We start from the raw sequence: 18,271 nt of genomic DNA on the forward strand, positions 1-18,271 counted from the left end.
CTGCAACGATCGGGAGAGCTCCTGCCCAATAGACCCTCGTCTGGCAGCCGATCATCCGAACTTCACTGGTTCCGAGCAGACCTCTCTCGAGTGATCTACGGTCCTGACTGGGAACCATCAGGAGTGCCGCAGCAATAACGGAGAATAGAGGACGATCGGGCGCTGGAGGCGGAAGACGAGAAACTGTCCACGCGGTCCGGGTAAGGTCGTGATACACGACAAATTGCGAAATAATTGATTGATTGTTTGAAGTTTTGAAAATACTAGTATTGCTCATGGATTGTTCTCTTTGAGATATTCGCTGTCTACAAACGGGGAGGAGTAGAAATACTCTCTCTCCCTTTGCAGATAGTGAAGGGTAGGTAACGCAGACTTTTGTCCCCGTTGAAACCCGTCGTGCCTATCTTTATCTCCCCACTGATTGATTGTCCGAACATTGATTGTTTTGAAGAATAGTGCTCTTTGAGATATTCTCTGTTTGCAAATAACGTAGAATAGAAATATTCTGTCTAGTCTTTGCAAATAGTGAAGGGTAGGTAACGCAGACTTTTGTCCCCGTTGTAACCCGTCGTGCCTATTTTTATCTCCCCATTGATTGATTGATTGTCCGAACACTAGTTTTTCGATATTGGTTCTTTGGAGGTATTCTCTGCTTACAAATAACGAGGAATAGAGATATTCTGTCTAGTCTTTGCAAGCAGTGAAAAGATAGGTAGTGCTGACTTTTGTCCCCATTGAAACCCGTCATGCCTATCTTCTCCCCACTGATTGGTAGTTGGTTCTGCCCGGACCGCTTATTAGAGGTGGACCATCCGGCTCCACTGGAAGGCACCCCTAATAAGGACATGTTCACTAAATATGGACTAGTCGCCGTAGCTTATAGCAAGCTATGGCATAAATATACCAGGAAGGACCCCGAGAGTCAGTGGCCACTGATGGGATCCTTCGACGACCATAAGATAGAAGTGCTAGAAATGGCTCTGCGTAGCAATAAGACGACGCCTACTATGCTTGACAGTATCGGCATGTGGCGCAAAGAAGCAACGCAACGGAAAAAGAGGGAAGAAGTAAAAGCAGAAAAGGAATTACGAAAGGCAGCTCACCTTGCCGCTAGAAAGTTAGAAGAAGAAATAAAGGAGAGAAGGGAAACTAAACTAAGACAGGAGCCCAAAACCTCAGGCCAGTACGCTGTTAGGACCCCCTCTATGCTCTACCCTGAGTTGTCCTCTAAGCAACGAACGAATGACGAATTACTATTAGGTCCCCCAATCATTTACATGCCCCCTCCATACGCACCCTCCCAATCGGTAGTGCAACACCCACAACCCCCAAACACGAGCGAAAGCAGTACAGGGGCCTCGGTCCTCACGGCCTCCGCGCCGGCCGAGCCTCTTGTACTGAACACAACGTCGGCAACGACGTTGGATGACCCTGAGATAAGAAAGAAAGATTCCACCAGAATGAATCGACTAACAAAGGATGAACGAGCAGGAATCGACAAGATAGTAGGGACACTGGTGGAGCGAAAGGAAAGTGAGGAGTATATAACAGATGTGTATAACTCGTATGCCGACAGCCGTAGACGACACTTTGTCATACGACTTTGTTACCACGCCCTGAATGCATATGAGGATAGGTACCGCGATAAAGGTCCCGAAGGCTTAGCGGCCCTATATAGGAAGGTAGACATTGGGGAAGAAGGAGAGGGCGATGTGACGAACCTCTTCACTCGTACACTCGAAGTCTATCGACACCTTAAAGAACACAGGCAGACAACCAAAACAGAAACCCCCATAGCGGCTAAGCCCCAGGAAGGAAGGACTGATACCATGATGCCCATCAAAGAGGCCGCCCCCTACTGGGTCCCCCCACGAGGTCAGGGAACACATGACGACATCAACCACCAAGATGCGAAGGGGAGGGTTGTATATAATTGGGTCTACCAGCCATGGGACCGACAAGATATTTTGACCTTTAGAAAAACTCTACCCGACTTAAGAAAGAACCCGACTGCGTTCTACACCGAACTAGGTACAGCCTTAGGCTCAACAATAATGACTTTAGCAGATATCGACTTGTTCTTCGGATTATGTCTGCCGGCTGATGTGTGGAAACAAATCCGGAAAGTTGACCACGCTGAGCCGTTCGGATATACCTGGGTACAACTCGATACCATAGATAAACAGCGAGAACCGGGACAGAAACCCCCGAAAGCCATATTAGAGCTCCCAGACAAGATTGTACTTAAGTTGAAGACTCTAATCCCAGAAAGAAAGGTAGATTGGTCAATAGTGACGGCTTGTCGCCAGAAACCCCAGGAGGATGTGTCTGAATACTTCTCCCGATTCGAGACTGTGTTTTCCGATTACAGTGGCCAGGACATGACCACTGCAACCGGACATCACCTCTTTGTCCAGAATTATGTGAAGGGTCTATCACAAGAAGTTTCTCAGAAGCTGCAGACCAGCGAGAGTAGTTGGGCAGCCTCCAAACCCGCAGCTATCCTCCAGATGGCCCAATACTACGAAAACCAAAAGAATGAGAACGATAGGGCGTCAGAAAGGAAGAAAAAGGAACTAAAGGAGAGGGTAATGATAGCACAGTTGCAAGGGGTGACCATAGGAAGAGAACCCCCGAAAGGGAATTACCAACCAACCGCCCCTAGAAAGCTACCCCCTAGAGACCATACCCCTGCACCCTACAACTGACGGAGAGACTTAGATGGGAATCAATGTGCGTTCTGTAGAGGGTTCGGACACTGGAAATCCCAGTGCCCGGTCCTTCTGGAAATGAACAAAAATAGGGACCCCAGAGACACAGCATATGACCCCAGAAATAGAGGACAGGGACGAGGGTACACGAACGACGCCATCAACGACAGGCCAGGCAGACCAAACACCTTTGATCGCCCCCGACAAAACCAGTGTCAACAGTCCGACTATGAAAGCACCCATGACTTCGCATACGACCGCCAGGGGCAAGGGAGGGATCCAGTCGAACTCCGTGTTGACCAGCAAGGTCCTTACGTCACTGCTAAGGTCTTGGGCACAAAATCTCCATTCCTGGTAGACACTGGGGCGACACGTAGTGCGTTATCCAAACGACTGATTCCTAGGGCACCCTTGTCTGGCTCACATGTAACCTCAATAGGCTTCGATGGAACGCCCTCCACCAACCCCTTATCAGCACCAATCTCCTTTGACTTAGAAGATAACACCACTGACACGACCTTTCTGCTCTCCTCCAACACCCCCGATGCTATTATGGGACTTGATTTGCTAAAACATTTTCGAGCTACCATCAGATGCTCCCCAGACGGAGTTCGAGTCATCCTACACGATAACCCAGATCTGTCCAGACCCTGTCACACACGGCGTATGCTCTCTATAACCGATGCTGACATGTCCCTACTCGACACATTACCTTCACATCTATGGGCTAAAACCGACTCAGATGTAGGGCGCATGGTGATCGACCCGGTACACATAACCGTCCGACCGGACGCAGTGCTCCCAAAGCTTCCACAGTATCGGATATCACCCGAAGGCGAGAAGGCATTGGTGGAAATCATCGAGTCCCTAGTCGAGGCAGGAGTGGTAGAAGAAGTAGTCAGTAATGTTTGCAACAGCCCTATCCTACCCATTGTAAAGAAGCAAGGCGAGGGAGATGAGAAAGCCTACCGTTTCATTGTTGATTTGCGAGAGGTTAACAAAGTAGTCATACCCCAGTACCCCGTGGTCTCAGACATCACCACCATCCTCACCCTGATTCCAACCACTGCCACCACCTTTACTGTTATTGATCTCAAGAACGCATTCTTTTCCATCCCCATCCACCCAGACAGCCGCTACCTGTTCGGCTTCACTTTAAAAGCCCGTTCGTACAGATTCTGCAGGGCACCCCAAGGCTACACTGAGAGTCCCAGTATTTATAGCCAAGCCCTCAAGAGGCAACTAGATGCAGTCCAACTACCCGATGGAGTGGTGTTGATACAGTACGTCGATGACATTCTTTTGGCGGCCGACACCACTCCACTTCCCGTCACAGCCACCATTCACCTCCTCCGCTTCCTCGCGGAGAACGGTTACAAGGTCTCCAGGAAGAAATTGCAATTCTGCCAACCACAAGTAACATATCTAGGCCACCTACTATCCAAAGACGGGAGATAACTTACCCCTGACCGAATTCAGACCATCCTAGAAACCCCTGTTCCCAAGACTCAGAAGCAAGTACGGTCCCTAGTAGGCCTCACCTCCTTTTGTCGACAATGGTTGCCAAATTTCAGTCTTATCATAAAACCTCTGCTTTCCCTGCTGGCTAAAGATGTCCCCTTCTCCCTCCCCTGGACACCCGAATGTCAATCCTCCTTCAAAGAATTACGAGACGCCCTCTGCTCGGCCCCAGTCCTAGGAACACCAGACTACACTAAACCTTTCTCCCTCTACACCCACGAAAGGGAGGGATGTGCGTTGTCTGTCCTAACCCAGTCCATAGGCCCTAAGCAACGCCCTTGTGCCTACTTCTCTGCCACTCTTGACCCTGTAGCCAGAGCTTTGCCCGCCTGCCTTCGAGCAGTAGCCGCCGCGGCTATCTCTATCCGGCAAAGCGAGGGGATCGTGCTCTCAAACCCCCTCACAGTATTGGTACCCCATGCGGTTGATACCCTCCTGAACCAAACCAAGACTCAACACCTGACTAGCGCACGACTGACTGGTTATGAACTGACTCTGCTTGCACCCCACATCACATTGAAACGATGCACCACTCTGAATCCAGCTACTCTACTGCCTCTCCCTGACGCTGACCCCAATGCGTCCCCTATACATGATTGCGTGACCCTCGCCGACGAACAAACCAAGAGTAGGGTTGACCTCCGGGATACTGCCTTCCCGGACCCTGATGGAGAACTGTGGGTGGATGGCTCATGCATCAAGCTCCCCGATGGCACCACCTCAGCTGCCTATGCAGTCACCACAGCCCGAACAGTTGTTGAGACAGCCCGCATCACACAGCGATCCGCACAGGCGGCGGAACTAATTGCTCTCACACGAGCCTGCATCCTGGCAGCAGGGACAACCGCAAACATTTACACAGACAGTCAGTACGCCTTCGGGGTAGTTCACCACTTTGGGCTCTTATGGAAAGAGAGGGGATTCTTGACTTCTCATGGCACACCCATCCTGCATGGAGATCTAGTCTCTGCCCTGACCGAAGCAGTCCTCCTCCCCACACGGTTAGCTGTGATCAAATGCCAGGCACACAAGAAGGTGACAGACATTATAGGACAGGGAAATGCACTGGCTGACATTACTGCCCGAACCACAGCCGAGAATAGGTCCACGACCCGTATGTACGTGACCAGGTCACAAACTGAGAAATGGAAGGATGCTAGGGAAACAATTAGGGATATCCAACTAGCCAGCACACCACACGAATTAACTGAATGGGCCCGGGTGGGATTGAAGGACGATGACGGTTGCTGGCGAACTAAAGACTTGAACAAATGGTTGCTACCAGATTCATACTTGATCCCCATGCTGACCATGGCACACTCCCCCGCACACATAGGGTCTGCCCCCATGATCGAGCTCATCTCCAAAGTCTGGCACAACGACAAAATCCCAGACTCAGCCAAACGTCTGGTCCAACAATGCCTAATATGCCTCCAACACAACCCTGGGAAAGGAACTGCTGTACCCCGGGGAGGGTTTGGGGTCCCCAATCACCCCTTTGAAGTCCTACAAATGGACTATGTCCAGTTAGAAAGGTGCCAAGGTTTGAAGTACGTACTTGTCGTTGTGTGTGCCTTCAGCAAGTGGGTGGAAGCCTACCCAACCCATGACAACACCGCTATGACTACCGCAAAAGTACTACTGAAGGAATTCTTCCCCCGATACGGCCTTTGTCGAATTTTGTGGAGCGACAACGGCCCCCACTTCGTAGCCGAAGTTATCCAACTCATCTTAAAAGGGTTGGGTGTAAAACAGAAATTCCATGCGGTCTTCCATCCCCAATCTGCAGGCTTGGTTGAGCGCCACAACGCCACATTGAAGCTTAAGATAGCAAAAATAGTCGCTACCACAGGACTGAGATGGCCAGACGCTCTCCCGCTAGCATTGCTATCAATGCGTTCCACCCCCACTAAACACCACTTAACCCCCTACGAGGTCGTTTTCGGGCGGCCCATGAACCTTTGGGCTGCTCCAAAGCCAACATCCATCCACGACGTCCCGGACGTCCTCATGTCTGATTATTTGTATAACCTAACTAAAACGTTGTCTGTCATCCATCAGCAGGTGCTGCACGCCATTCCCGATGTTTCCAGGGGCCCCGGACACGACATCCAACACGGTGACTTCGTCTTAGTGCGTAACTTCCAGCGCACCAAGAGTCTGGAGCCCCGGTGGACGGGCCCCCTGTAAGTCCTGATCACCACCCGAACAGCTCTTCGAGTGGAGGAGAAACGCAATTGGCTGCATGCACACCACTGCAAGAAGGTATCACCGACCCTGACAACCACGGACAACATCACCGCCCAAAAAGAACTTCTGGACAAAGACCGACCATCCCTGAGCCGCTGCCCAGATACAGAGACACTTGAGTTAGTAAGATATCCTGATCCCACCGTGCCATCCAAGGAAGGTTATAACTTGCGACGAAAGGAGAGAACTTCGGCTAAGCAGACCACAGGCTAAGTGGAAATCTCAGAGCGGTAGCCTAGTCACCTCAAAGGCCACCAGGAGAGAAACTAAACAAAGTCTGTGGTTCTGCCCGCTACCGAGTCTCTTGAAGGTGATGGAAGCGCCCGACATGAAGATGATGGAAGCAACCGGACGTCCGAAGATCCACTACAAAAACCCAAAGACTGACCGAATGCACAGCTTAAAGACTATTGCACTTTTCATTACCCTTCTCTTTTGCCTTCTCCTCGTGGTCACCTTCTGGATCATGGAGGAGAGCACACCCGCTCATAAGACATTGCTGACCACCGTTCAACCTACCACCACGAAAGAACACCATCTGATCTCACTTTCACCCCAACTCCGAGAAAGGCGTAAGGAGTTCTGGAATAACTCTTTTGTGCAGTTGCTCCACCAACACAATCTTGCCGCCAACGCCACTAATTGCTGGATCTGTGGGTTGCTACCACATGCTACTGGACACTCTATCCCTTTCATCCCTTCACCTTTTTCTGTCCATGGTTCCTGCCTCGCCTGGCTAATCCTCCTGCAAGAAAGCTACAAGGACAATGCCACTTCCGGCAGAACCATGTCACACTTTTACCATGGGTTCTGGCTGAACAAAACTGGAAGAACTTCTGCCCTCTTCTGCCCTCTGAGATCGAACACTTCCTTTCACATGGACATCCCTGCCAAAGAACGAGTTGAAATGCAAGTGTTCAACAACCCAGCCAGACCCACCTTCTCTTACCTCCGGAAACGGACGGCCGCCACCCTAACAGTGGCCCTGTCCGTCATCAACATCACTGGATTTGTGTACCTCGAAGGCCTGGGGGCGCAGCTGGTGGGCCACAGCTCCTGCCTCATCACCCGAACATTGGACTCAGTTGACCCACCCTCCTTTGTTGCCTCCCCGAATATGTACTTCATCTGTGGTACTAAGGCCTACACCTGGCTTCCGAAAGGTTGGGGAGGCACCTGCTACATCGCCTTTGTCCTTCCTCCGACATATGTGGCTCCAGCAAACCATCACCGACAGAAACGGGCCAAAGACATTGTGCAAGCCGACTCGCCGGAGCACAGTTCATGGACGCAGTAAAAGGCCTTGTTCCACTCTGGGGTCCAATGGCAAACAGCCGTGCCATCCGCCACTTAACCCAGGCAGTCGAAACGGCGATGAACATTACGGCTGGCGCCCTCGCCAACAACACCGCCGAGCTGCAGGCCGTCCGCTTAGTGGCCCTTCAGAACCGCCTCGTTCTAGATGTGGTTCTGGCTGATCATGGAGGAGCATGCCGCATCATTGGGTCCAGCTGTTGTACCTACGTACCGGATAACTCACCCTCAGTCTACAAAGCAATTGAACACCTCCACAGGCTATCCGCAGAGGTCCATCAATAGCAAGAAGAATGGTCACTGGGGAGTTGGTTTTGGGACACTATTAAAAGTTGGGGATGGAGGCTGTTTTCATTTATCCTAATACCGATTGTGATACTATGTGGATGTTGCTTGGGGATTCAGTGTCTGCCACCTTTATGTTCGCTTTTTATGAACTGCATCTGCCCTAAGACTTTGGACTTTGAAACAGAGCGAATGAAAGCTCTGTATGAGGTGGAAATTCGTAGTATTATGGGGATAGATCCGAACTAGACAAGCTGGCGAGATATGTTAAAAGGGAGGACTGTGGAAATTTAGCTTGTAACTGAACATTATCTGCGCCATCTTGCCTCTCCCCAGCGCCACGCACAGCGAATGCACGGCCGCCATTTTAGGCACCCCACTCTCTCCCCGCACATTCTCGATCGCCAGCGCTTTCCCCTGGCGCTGCGAGCATCCCCCGCGCGCCGGCCACCCCCGCTCTCTCATACACGGGCCATAAACCCTCTCATTCTGCGCGACCCTGCCATGGAACCACATCCCACACCTGACCGACATCCCATACATGGTCATGCCTCTCTTTGATAAACCCCCTTCCTCTGCGCCCCATTGTCCGAACCGATCCCAGGCCATCACCTAGCCCTGCGGATGCAGTTTATTGCCCCTACTGTAAGGGAAACACCCCACATCAAAGGGATTACAGTGGATCAAAGCCCCTACCCCCCCTGAGACCCGGCCGGTTGCACACACCCCCGGGAATTGGCGGAATATCCAGCTGCGTGATAGCCATCTCCTACTGTGGGTGGGGTGGGGACTTCTACTGTAGATATGTGTGGGAACGAGCTTGAAGTGGGGGTTCCAAGGGTGTCTTTCCGTACATCAAAGTCTCAATAAGAATGTACCATGTGTAATAAAGCAATAAACCTGTGTATAAGAGGCCAGGCCTCAGAGATGCAGTTAGAGCACCTCGTGACGATACCTTGCTGTCTGATCTGATGTGTTCTGCTCCGACGGAATAAAACTTTGTTTCCTGCCTTCCAGTCTCCGGCGCCTGCCTCTTGCATTGATAAATTATCGAATGGTATGAGAGGCGATTAACGCCGGGCAATACTTGAAAGGTTATCGACTGAAACTGCCGCTACCATTTAACAAGGCGATCCCTCGACCGGAGCCATAGACTGACGCACTGGGATATCCTCCGTCTGTACGGGTAGGCCTTGCTCGTCACCGGAGCCACTTTCTTCGGCCCCTAAGGCCTCATCGTAGTCTCCTACCTCGGTGTCGGCTTCTTCCCTGTGAAAGAGTTGGTCTTCGATGTCTTCCGATCCGGAATCGTGTTCGGAAGCGGGGCTGGAGGGTAGGGTCTCCATGCCTTCCACATCTTCGTCCTCGGCGCTGAAGATGTTGGTTGGGGCCGGTGCAGCTTGCTGCGCTTCGAGTCTCGCTGCTCGTCGATTCCGGAGAGTCTTTTTGGATCGGAATCGGGCACAGGCCATACATGTGGATTCGTCATGATCCGGTGGAAGGCATTTGTTGCACACCGGGTGGACGTCGACATGGGGATATTTCGCATTGCAAACAGGACACCGCTTGAATGGTGTCCTCGATTCCATCGTCGATGTTGGAGTCGATGGTCGGATATGATGCGAAAAAGTTGTTCTTGAAGTCAGAAAACTAACAAGTAACTGTCGATACCGATCGGGAACAGTACCGACGCGAACTAAAGGCCTTTTGGCCTGAAAAAAAGTTTTCCCTAACTTGAGTCAAGATAAGCACATCCGAACCCAATGGCGGAAAAAAACAATCTGAGGATGGAGAGGATGCCCATGCGCACTGTGGTCCAGGGGAGGAGTCACCTATCTCAGGATACTTCGAAGACTCTTCCAGGACAACAACGTGCAAACATCCGGACCCAACACTAGGCGGCGATCTATGCACAGATATGAATTCAGCAGCCCACATGCCTCGAACATGTATTTACAGTTGTACACTTTCCCTAACTGAATGGATCATGTCAATGTGCCATGAAGTGCCATGACTTCGGGCTGTGCCTTATGTGCTGGGATCTTATACGAAGATAATCGTGCACGTTGCGTCTGCTTTCCGTGACTATGAAATTCTGTTCTGAAGGCTGGTGGGGCACATCGACTCGACAGGGCAGGGATCACTGGCGTGTGTTGTGATTAAAGTGCTGAATCGAATTCAGGAGTGCTGGCGCTTCCTGGTCACTGAGAGGAGAACCATTCGGGAATATTCAGGGGGGAGGGGGTGTGTGCTGCCCGTTCACAGTTACCGCTCTTTTGCAGTACCACACTACCCAGCTCTATTTCCCGCTCTTCCGCAGTACCACACCACCCAGCTCTATTTCCCGCTCTTCTGCAGTACCACACCACCCAGCTCTATTTCCCGCTCTTCTGCAGTACCACACCACCCAGCTCTATTTCCCGCTCTTCCGCAGCACCACACCACCCAGCTCTATTTCCAGCTCTTCCGCAGTACCACACCACCCAGCTCTATTTCCCGCTCTTCCGCAGTACCACACCACCCAGCTCTATTTCCAGCTCTTCCGCAGTACCACACCACCCAGCTCTATTTCCAGCTCTTCCGCAGTACCACACCACCCAGCTCTATTTCCCGCTCTTCCGCAGTACCACACCACCCAGCTCTATTTCCTGCTCTTCTGCAGTACCACACCACCCAGCTCTATTTCCCGCTCTTCCGCAGTACCACACCACCCAGCTCTATTTCCCGCTCTTCCGCCGTACCACACCACCCAGCTCTATTTGTCACTCTTCGGCAGTAACACACCACCCAGCTCTATTTGTCGCTCTTCTGCAGTACCACACCACCCAGCTCTATTTCCCACTCTTCTGCAGTACCACACCACCCAGCTCTAATTACTGCTCTTCCGCAGTACCACACCACCCAGCTCTATTTCCCGCTCTTCCGCAGTACCACACCACCCAGCTCTATTTGTCGCTCTTCGGCAGTACCACACCACAAAGCTCTATTTGTCGCTCTTCTGCAGTACCACACCACCCAGCTCTATTTCCCACTCTTCTGCAGTACCACACCAGCCAGCTCTAATTACCGCTCTTCCGCAGTACCAAACCACCCAGCTCTATTTGTCGCTCTTCTGCAGTACCACCTATCTCATTGTCCATTGGTCTCTTTCAGCCTCAGGCACAGCCCCTCTTTCACACTCACCCGCCACCACAGGCACCACTGCGATTCCTCACCTTTCCATCGGAGGCAGTGTTGATCCTGTAGTGGTAGACCCGTCCTTCGTATCGCAGTGATATGGACCGCTGCCCGGGGCAGCTTTCGCTCTCCCGCACCAAGAAGCTGCCATTGATACCACTACTCAGCAGGTACTCTGCCGCGTTGCGCGACACCGGTCCATGGTACCACGAGTGCTTCTCTAAGCTGTTCACAGGGGTGATGTAGTTGCTAGGCACCCAACCCTGTCCGTTCTTGGTCTGTGCTTCACACCACTCTCCATTGTGGTTATAACCCAAAACACGGAGCTTTTCACCTGCAAACAAATGAGAGACTACAGGTTGGAAGAGCTAGGATGCACTCCTAAGTCAGTGAGCTGAAGGGATATTGTGCCAATGCTCAGCACCTGCAAACCCATGCCAGCTGGGACAAATACATGGACATGGGTTCAAATTATAACTTGAAGGCCAACTTGGACACGCCAGGGAAGAACCAGCTACCTGTCCAGGTCTTCGTCATGCCACTGTTTACTGCACGTATTGCAGACATCTTCCTGCTATGTACAAGTGACCACGCTACCCCATGGCAGCTGCCCAAGAACTTAAGTTCCTTAAAAGGGGGGTGCTTGAGCACGTGCTCAAGCACCCCCCTTTTAAGGAACTAGTCACCTCTGTTAGTATGCTCAACCATCTTCCTTATAAGGCACTAGTCATATCCTTGTAGTACAACTCCTCTTTTTAGCATGCTCAACCCTCTCCCTTTAAAGGAATAACTCCTCTTTTTAGCATGCTCAACCCTCTCCCTTTAAAGGAATAACTCCTCTTTTTAGCATGCTCAACTCTCTCCCTTTTAAAGAATTGTCCATCTTCTTGTGAGTCTGCTCCACCGTCCTCCTTTTACGAGGGTGAGCCCTAGCTATGTCCCTAAGAGCGGGATCACCCCCCCCCCCAGCCACCTCCCGGACTAGTGCATGTCCACCCCCCCCCCAGCCACCTCCCGGACTAGTGCATGTCCACCCCCCCAGACACCCCCCCCCCCCCCAGCCACCTCCCGGACTAGTGCATGTCCACCCCCCCACCACCTCCCGGACTAGTGCATGTCCATCCCATCGCCCTGCTCCCTTCGCACACCCCCAGCCCCTTAGTGCATGTCCACCCCAACCAGCCACCTCCTGGACTAGTGCGTGTCCATCCCATCGCCCTGCTCCCTTCGCAAACCCCCAGCCCCTGACTAGTGCATGTCCAACCCATCGCCCTGCTCCCTTCGCACACTCCCAGCCCCTGACTAGTGCATGTCCAACCCATCGCCCTGCTCCCTTCGCACACTCCCAGCCCCTGACTAGTGCATGTCCAACCCTTCGCCCTGCTCCCTTCGCACACCCCCAGCCCCTGACTAGTGCATGTCCAACCCCCCAGCCACCTCCCGGACTAGTGCATGTCCAGCCCGTCGCCCTGCTCCCTTCGCACACCCCCAGCCCCTGACTATTGCATGTCCACCCCCCCCCCCACAGCCACCTCCCGGACTAGTGCATGTCCATCCCATCGCCCTGCTCCCTTCGCAGCCCCAGCCCGTCGCCCTGCTCCCTTCGCAGCTCCAGGCCGCACTTACCTTTAGTGATGCTGAGGGTGTTGTCGCCACTCGCCACAAAGTCATAGAGGGCAACAAAGAGGTTAGGGTCGTTCTCGCTGGGGCCCGAGAGGAGGTTCTCCTTGGAGTTCCAACGTGCAGCTTCACTCAGACCCGGAGGCTCAAAATCCGACCCGATTGGTCTCTGCAGGGCTTCTGGAGGAGAAGTTAGGAGGAAAGGAGGCCGGGGGTTGGAGATGGAAGGCAAGGAACAGGAGAGAGAAGAGAAGGAGAGCGCCATGGAGAGGAAACGGAGGTAGAGACAAAACACAAGAGCACAAAGGCGAAGTCAAAAGAGGCGAGAGAACAGTGCATGAGACACACGAGGAATAGAAACCATGGCACAAAAGAACATTTGAGATAAAGAAACACCACCAGGAAGAACAGAGATGGAGAAGGGGGAGAGAAGGAGAGAAAGAGAAAGAAACCATTAATCTTCTTTTACATGGCAGGTGGTGCACTTTGTTACGTTGACTGAATTACAATAGTATTCAGGGTGCACAACATCAGCACCGTACCCTAAAAACACACACAGTATACCTGCAGCAATGCAGTGCAAAGCTCCGTGAGTGCACCATGTGCATGCCAACCTCCACACTACGTGTGCTCATCAACACAACAACAGGTGCCTCGAGGACACTCAGAGCTTGCAGGACTGAATCTGCTTCCATTTCATGTTTAGTCAAGAAGCACACTGCCAACTGCCCCATACACACACACACACACACACACACACACAGAGACAGACACGCAGACACACACACACGCGCGCACACACACACAGACACAGACACGCAGACACAGAGACGCAGACACAGAGACGCAGACACACACACACACACACGCACACACACACACACAGACACAGAGACACACACAGACACGCAGACAGACACACGCACACACACAGACACCGAGACACAGAGACACAGACACAGAGACACAGAGACACAGACACGCAGACACACACACAGACACACACACAAGCAGGAGGGCAAAGCCTTGCAGGACTGAATCTGCTTCCATTTCATATTTAGTCAAGAAGCAAACTGCCAACTGCCCCATACACACACACACACACACACACACTGCCACACACACACACACGCGCACACGCACACACTGCCACACACACAGGCAGAGCCTTGCGGGTTTGAATCTATTCAATGTCATGTCTATTCAAGAAGCAAACTGCCAAATGCTCCATACACACCCACTCACTCTCACACACTCACTGACGAGCCATGCTGAGGACTGTGTCTCCTTCCATTTCAAGTCTATCCATGATGAAAACTGACAGACACACACACACACACACACACACACACAGACACTCGAGCCTTGCTGAGGACTGTCTTCTTCCAAGTCCTGTTTATATGCAAATGTCCCCCTGCTGCCGGTCTCACACACACACACAGACAGACAAACACACACACAGACAAACACACACACACACACACACAGACACACACAGACAAGACAGAAGCAAGCCTTACAGAGGGGAGGGTCTTCTTCCTTTTCAAGTCTATCCATGATGAAAACTGACACACACACACACAACACACAACACACACACACACACACACACAGACACTCGAGCCTTGCTGAGGACTGTCTTCTTCCAAGTCCTGTTTATATGCAAATGTCCCCCTGCTGCCGGTCTCACACACACACACAGACAGACAAACACACACACAGACAAACACACACACACACACAGACAAGACAGAATCAAGCCTTACAGAGGGGAGGGTCTTCTTCCTTTTCAAGTCTACCCGAGATGCAAACTGCAACCTGCTGCACATTACAAGCGTCTCCAGCACGAGCAGTGCCTGCTGCACATTACAAGCGTCTCCAACACGAACAGTGCCTGCTGCACATTACAAGTCTCCAGCACCAACGGTGCCTGCTGCACATTACAAGAGTCTACAGCACGAACGGTGCCTGCTGCACATTACAAGAGTCTACAGCACGAACAGTGCCTGCTGCACATTACAAGCGTCTCCAGCACGAACAGTGCCTGCTGCACATTACAAGAGTCTCCAGCACGAACAGTGCCTGCTGCACATTACAAGAGTCTCCAGCACGAACAGTGCCTGCTGCACATTACAAGAGTCTACAGCACGAACAGTGCCTGCTGCACATTACAAGCGTCTCCAGCACGAACAGTGCCTGCTGCACATTACAAGAGTCTCCAGCACCAACGGTGCCTGCAGCACATTACAAGTCTCCAGGGCAAACAGTGCCTGCTGCACATTACAAAAGTATCCAGCACCAACAGTGCCTGCTGCACATTACAAGCGTCTCCAGCACGAACAGTGCCTGCTGCACATTACAAGCGTCTCCAGCACGAACAGTGCCTGCTGCACATTACAAGAGTCTCCAGCACGAACAGTGCCTGCTGCACATTACAAGAGTCTCCAGCACGAACAGTGCCTGCTGCACATTACAAGAGTCACCAGCACGAGCAGTGCCTGCTGCACATTACAAGAGTCTCCAGCACCAACAGTGCCTGCTGCACATTACAAGAGTCTCCAGCACCAACAGTGCCTGCTGCACATTACAAGTCTCCAGCACGAACAGTGCCTGCTGCACATTACAAGAGTCTCCAGCACCAACGGTGCCTGCTGCACATTACAAGAGTCTCCAGCACCAACAGTGCCTGCTGCACATTACAAGAGTCTCCAGCACCAACAGTGCCTGCTGCACATTACAAGTCTACAGCACGAACGGTGCCTGCTGCACATTACAAGAGTCTCCAGCACCAACGGTGCCTGCTGCACATTACAAGAGTCTCCAGCACCAACGGTGCCTGCTGCACATTACAAGAGTCTACAGCACGGACAGTGCCTGCTGCACATTACAAGAGTCTACAGCACGAACAGTGCCTGCTGAACATTACAAGAGTCTCCAGCACCAACAGTGCCTGCTGCACATTACAAGTCTCCAGCACGAACAGTGCCTGCTGCACATTACAAGTCTCCAGGACGAACAGTGCCTGCTGCACATTACAAGTCTCCAGCACGAACAGTGCCTGCTGCACATTACAAGTCTCCAGGACGAACAGTGCCTGCTGCACATTACAAGTCTCCAGGACGAACAGTGCCTGCTGCACATTACAAGTCTCCAGCACGAACAGTGCCTGCTGCACATTACAAGAGTCTACAGCACGAACAGTGGCTTCTGCACATTACAAGAGTCTCCCGCACCAACGGTGCCTGCAGCACATTACAAGTCTCCAGCACGAACAGTGCCTGCTGCACATTACAAGCGTCTACAGCACGTACAGTGCCTGCTGCACATTACAAGTCTCCAGCATGAACAGTGCCTGCTGCACATTACAAGTCTCCAGGATGAACAGTGCCTGCTGCACATTACAAGTCCCCACCACGAACAGTGGCTGCTGCACATTACAAGTCTCCAGGACGAACATTGCCTGTTGCACATTACAAGTCTCCAGGACGAACAGTGCCTGCTGCACATTACAAGTCTCCAGCACCAACGGTGCCTGCTGCACATTACAAGAGTTTACAGCACGAACAGTGGCTGCTGTCTATTACTAGAGTCTCCAGCACGAACAGTGCCTGCTGCACATTACAAGTCTGCTGCACATTACAAGTATCCAGGACGAACAGTGCCTGCTGCACATTACAAGAGTCTACAGCACGAACAGTGGCTGCTGCAGATTAAAAGTCTCCAGGACGAACAGTGGCTGCTGCACATTACAAGTCTGCTGCACATTACAAGTCTCCAGGACGAACAGTGCCTGCTGCACATTACAAGAGTCTACAGCATGAACGGTGCCTGCTGCACATTACAAGAGTCTACAGCACGAACAGTGGCTGCTGCAGATTAAAAGTCTCCAGGACGAACAGTGGCTGCTGCACATTACAAGAGTCTACAGCACGAACAGTGCCTGCTGCACATTACAAGAGTCTACAGCACGAACAGTGCCTGCTGCACATTACAAGACTCCAGCACCAACGGTGCCTGCTGCACATTACAAGTCTCCAGGACGAACATTGCCTGTTGCACATTACAAGTCTCCAGGACGAACAGTGCCTGCTGCACATTACAAGTCTAGAGCACGAACAGCGCCTGCTGCACATTACAAGTCTCCAGGACGAACATTGCCTGTTGCACATTACAAGTCTCCAGCACCAACGGTGCCTGCTGCACATTACAAGAGTCTCCAGCACGAACAGTGCCTGTTGCACATTACAAGTCTCCAGCACGAACAGTGGCATGGGGCAATCCTTTCTAGGGACAGAGGACATCATCCGATGCGGCACTCCAGGAATGTGTTACAATCTGGTCCAGACGCACAGTTTGTGACGTCGAAGGACCATAAGGGGAGTGGTGGGTACCCGCATGCACGGCCACAACTACTCACGCTTTCACTGCAACACCTCGTGCTCACGCAAAGCCAACAGCTCTCTGCACCGAGGCTGGAGCAGGCTCCTGAACCTCACCCTACAGCCACACAGGCCTACCTACAACCAACACCCTACAAGCCATGTCATGTGCCCCGAAACCGGAGGTGAATCAGAGCGCTTTGAGGGCTCGTCAGGGGTATTAAGCACTACATAAAACCTGCCATCTAAAGTACAGGGTAAGGGTATTGTATTTACTTCTGCCTTCATATAGCCGGTGATCTGTCTCCCTCCCTGTCTCCACCCTACACCACCTGTACACCACACCATACTGGTCTGAGCTGGCTGTACAACAAGGGTTCATGTAACCCTTTCCTTCATGTTTTATCGCCTGAATAACCTTAACTATGAAAACCCGAGGCCGGAAGTGACAGGGCCGCCATCACTTCCACCCCGCTTAAAATAGGACTCCCCAGCTTTGCCCCCCAAGGAGCGTTTATTATGCTTAATTAATCCATCAGTGTGTCCATTACTGGACGGGCTCATTCACGCCCCTAGCCACAGGCCTCGCGTTCCTTCTCGCGCAGACACTCCCTCTCTCCCCCCTCCCTCCCTTACTTCCCTCCATCCATCCATCCACCTGTACATTCTCTTACCCCTCTCCCACCTTCAAACTTCCACCCCGGGTACTTCCCGTCCCATCCTCACTAGAACCATATTTTAAATCAAGAGGAAAATGAAGATTTGATATTTTTCCGCAATTTAACAGAATATTGGGGTTTTAAGAGTTTAGAATGGCAGCTGCACTACCCCGGCTCGTTCCACCACGCGCCTCTAAGCGCTCAATGGGGCGCTATCTGCCGCGTCGCTCCTTTCCATGTAATGGGTTTACTCGCTGTGTCTGACCAGCGCAGTGATTGTTGCTTTTCTACAGTGCCCTCTGCAGCCCAGGTGACTGCTCCAGAGCCCTTCGAAGGGTCTGCAGAAGATAGGTGA

General features: G+C 52.0%; 1 protein-coding gene across 4 annotated transcripts in view; it reads right to left on the reverse strand.

Annotated features, from left to right (window-relative positions):
• ABL1 (ABL proto-oncogene 1, non-receptor tyrosine kinase) overlaps nucleotides 1-18,271 on the reverse strand; it is a 317,567-nt gene that overhangs the window by 143,653 nt on the left and 155,643 nt on the right. For 2 of the 4 annotated variants that reach the window (XM_085613961.1, XM_085613962.1), the window contains 2 exons: nucleotides 12,885-13,055; nucleotides 11,297-11,592 (listed from right to left, as the gene is read on the reverse strand). In XM_085613961.1, coding sequence (XP_085470087.1) covers nucleotides 11,297-11,592; nucleotides 12,885-13,055 — 467 coding nt within the window. Of the gene's footprint in view, nucleotides 1-11,296; nucleotides 11,593-12,884; nucleotides 13,059-18,271 lie in introns of all 4 variants that reach the window. The other 2 variants (XM_085613960.1, XM_085613963.1) reach the window with 1 other exon arrangement.

The sequence above is a fragment of the Triturus cristatus genome, chromosome 1_2 (assembly GCF_964204655.1).
Source record: "Triturus cristatus chromosome 1_2, aTriCri1.1, whole genome shotgun sequence".
NCBI classification, from domain to species: Eukaryota; Metazoa; Chordata; class Amphibia; order Caudata; family Salamandridae; genus Triturus; species Triturus cristatus.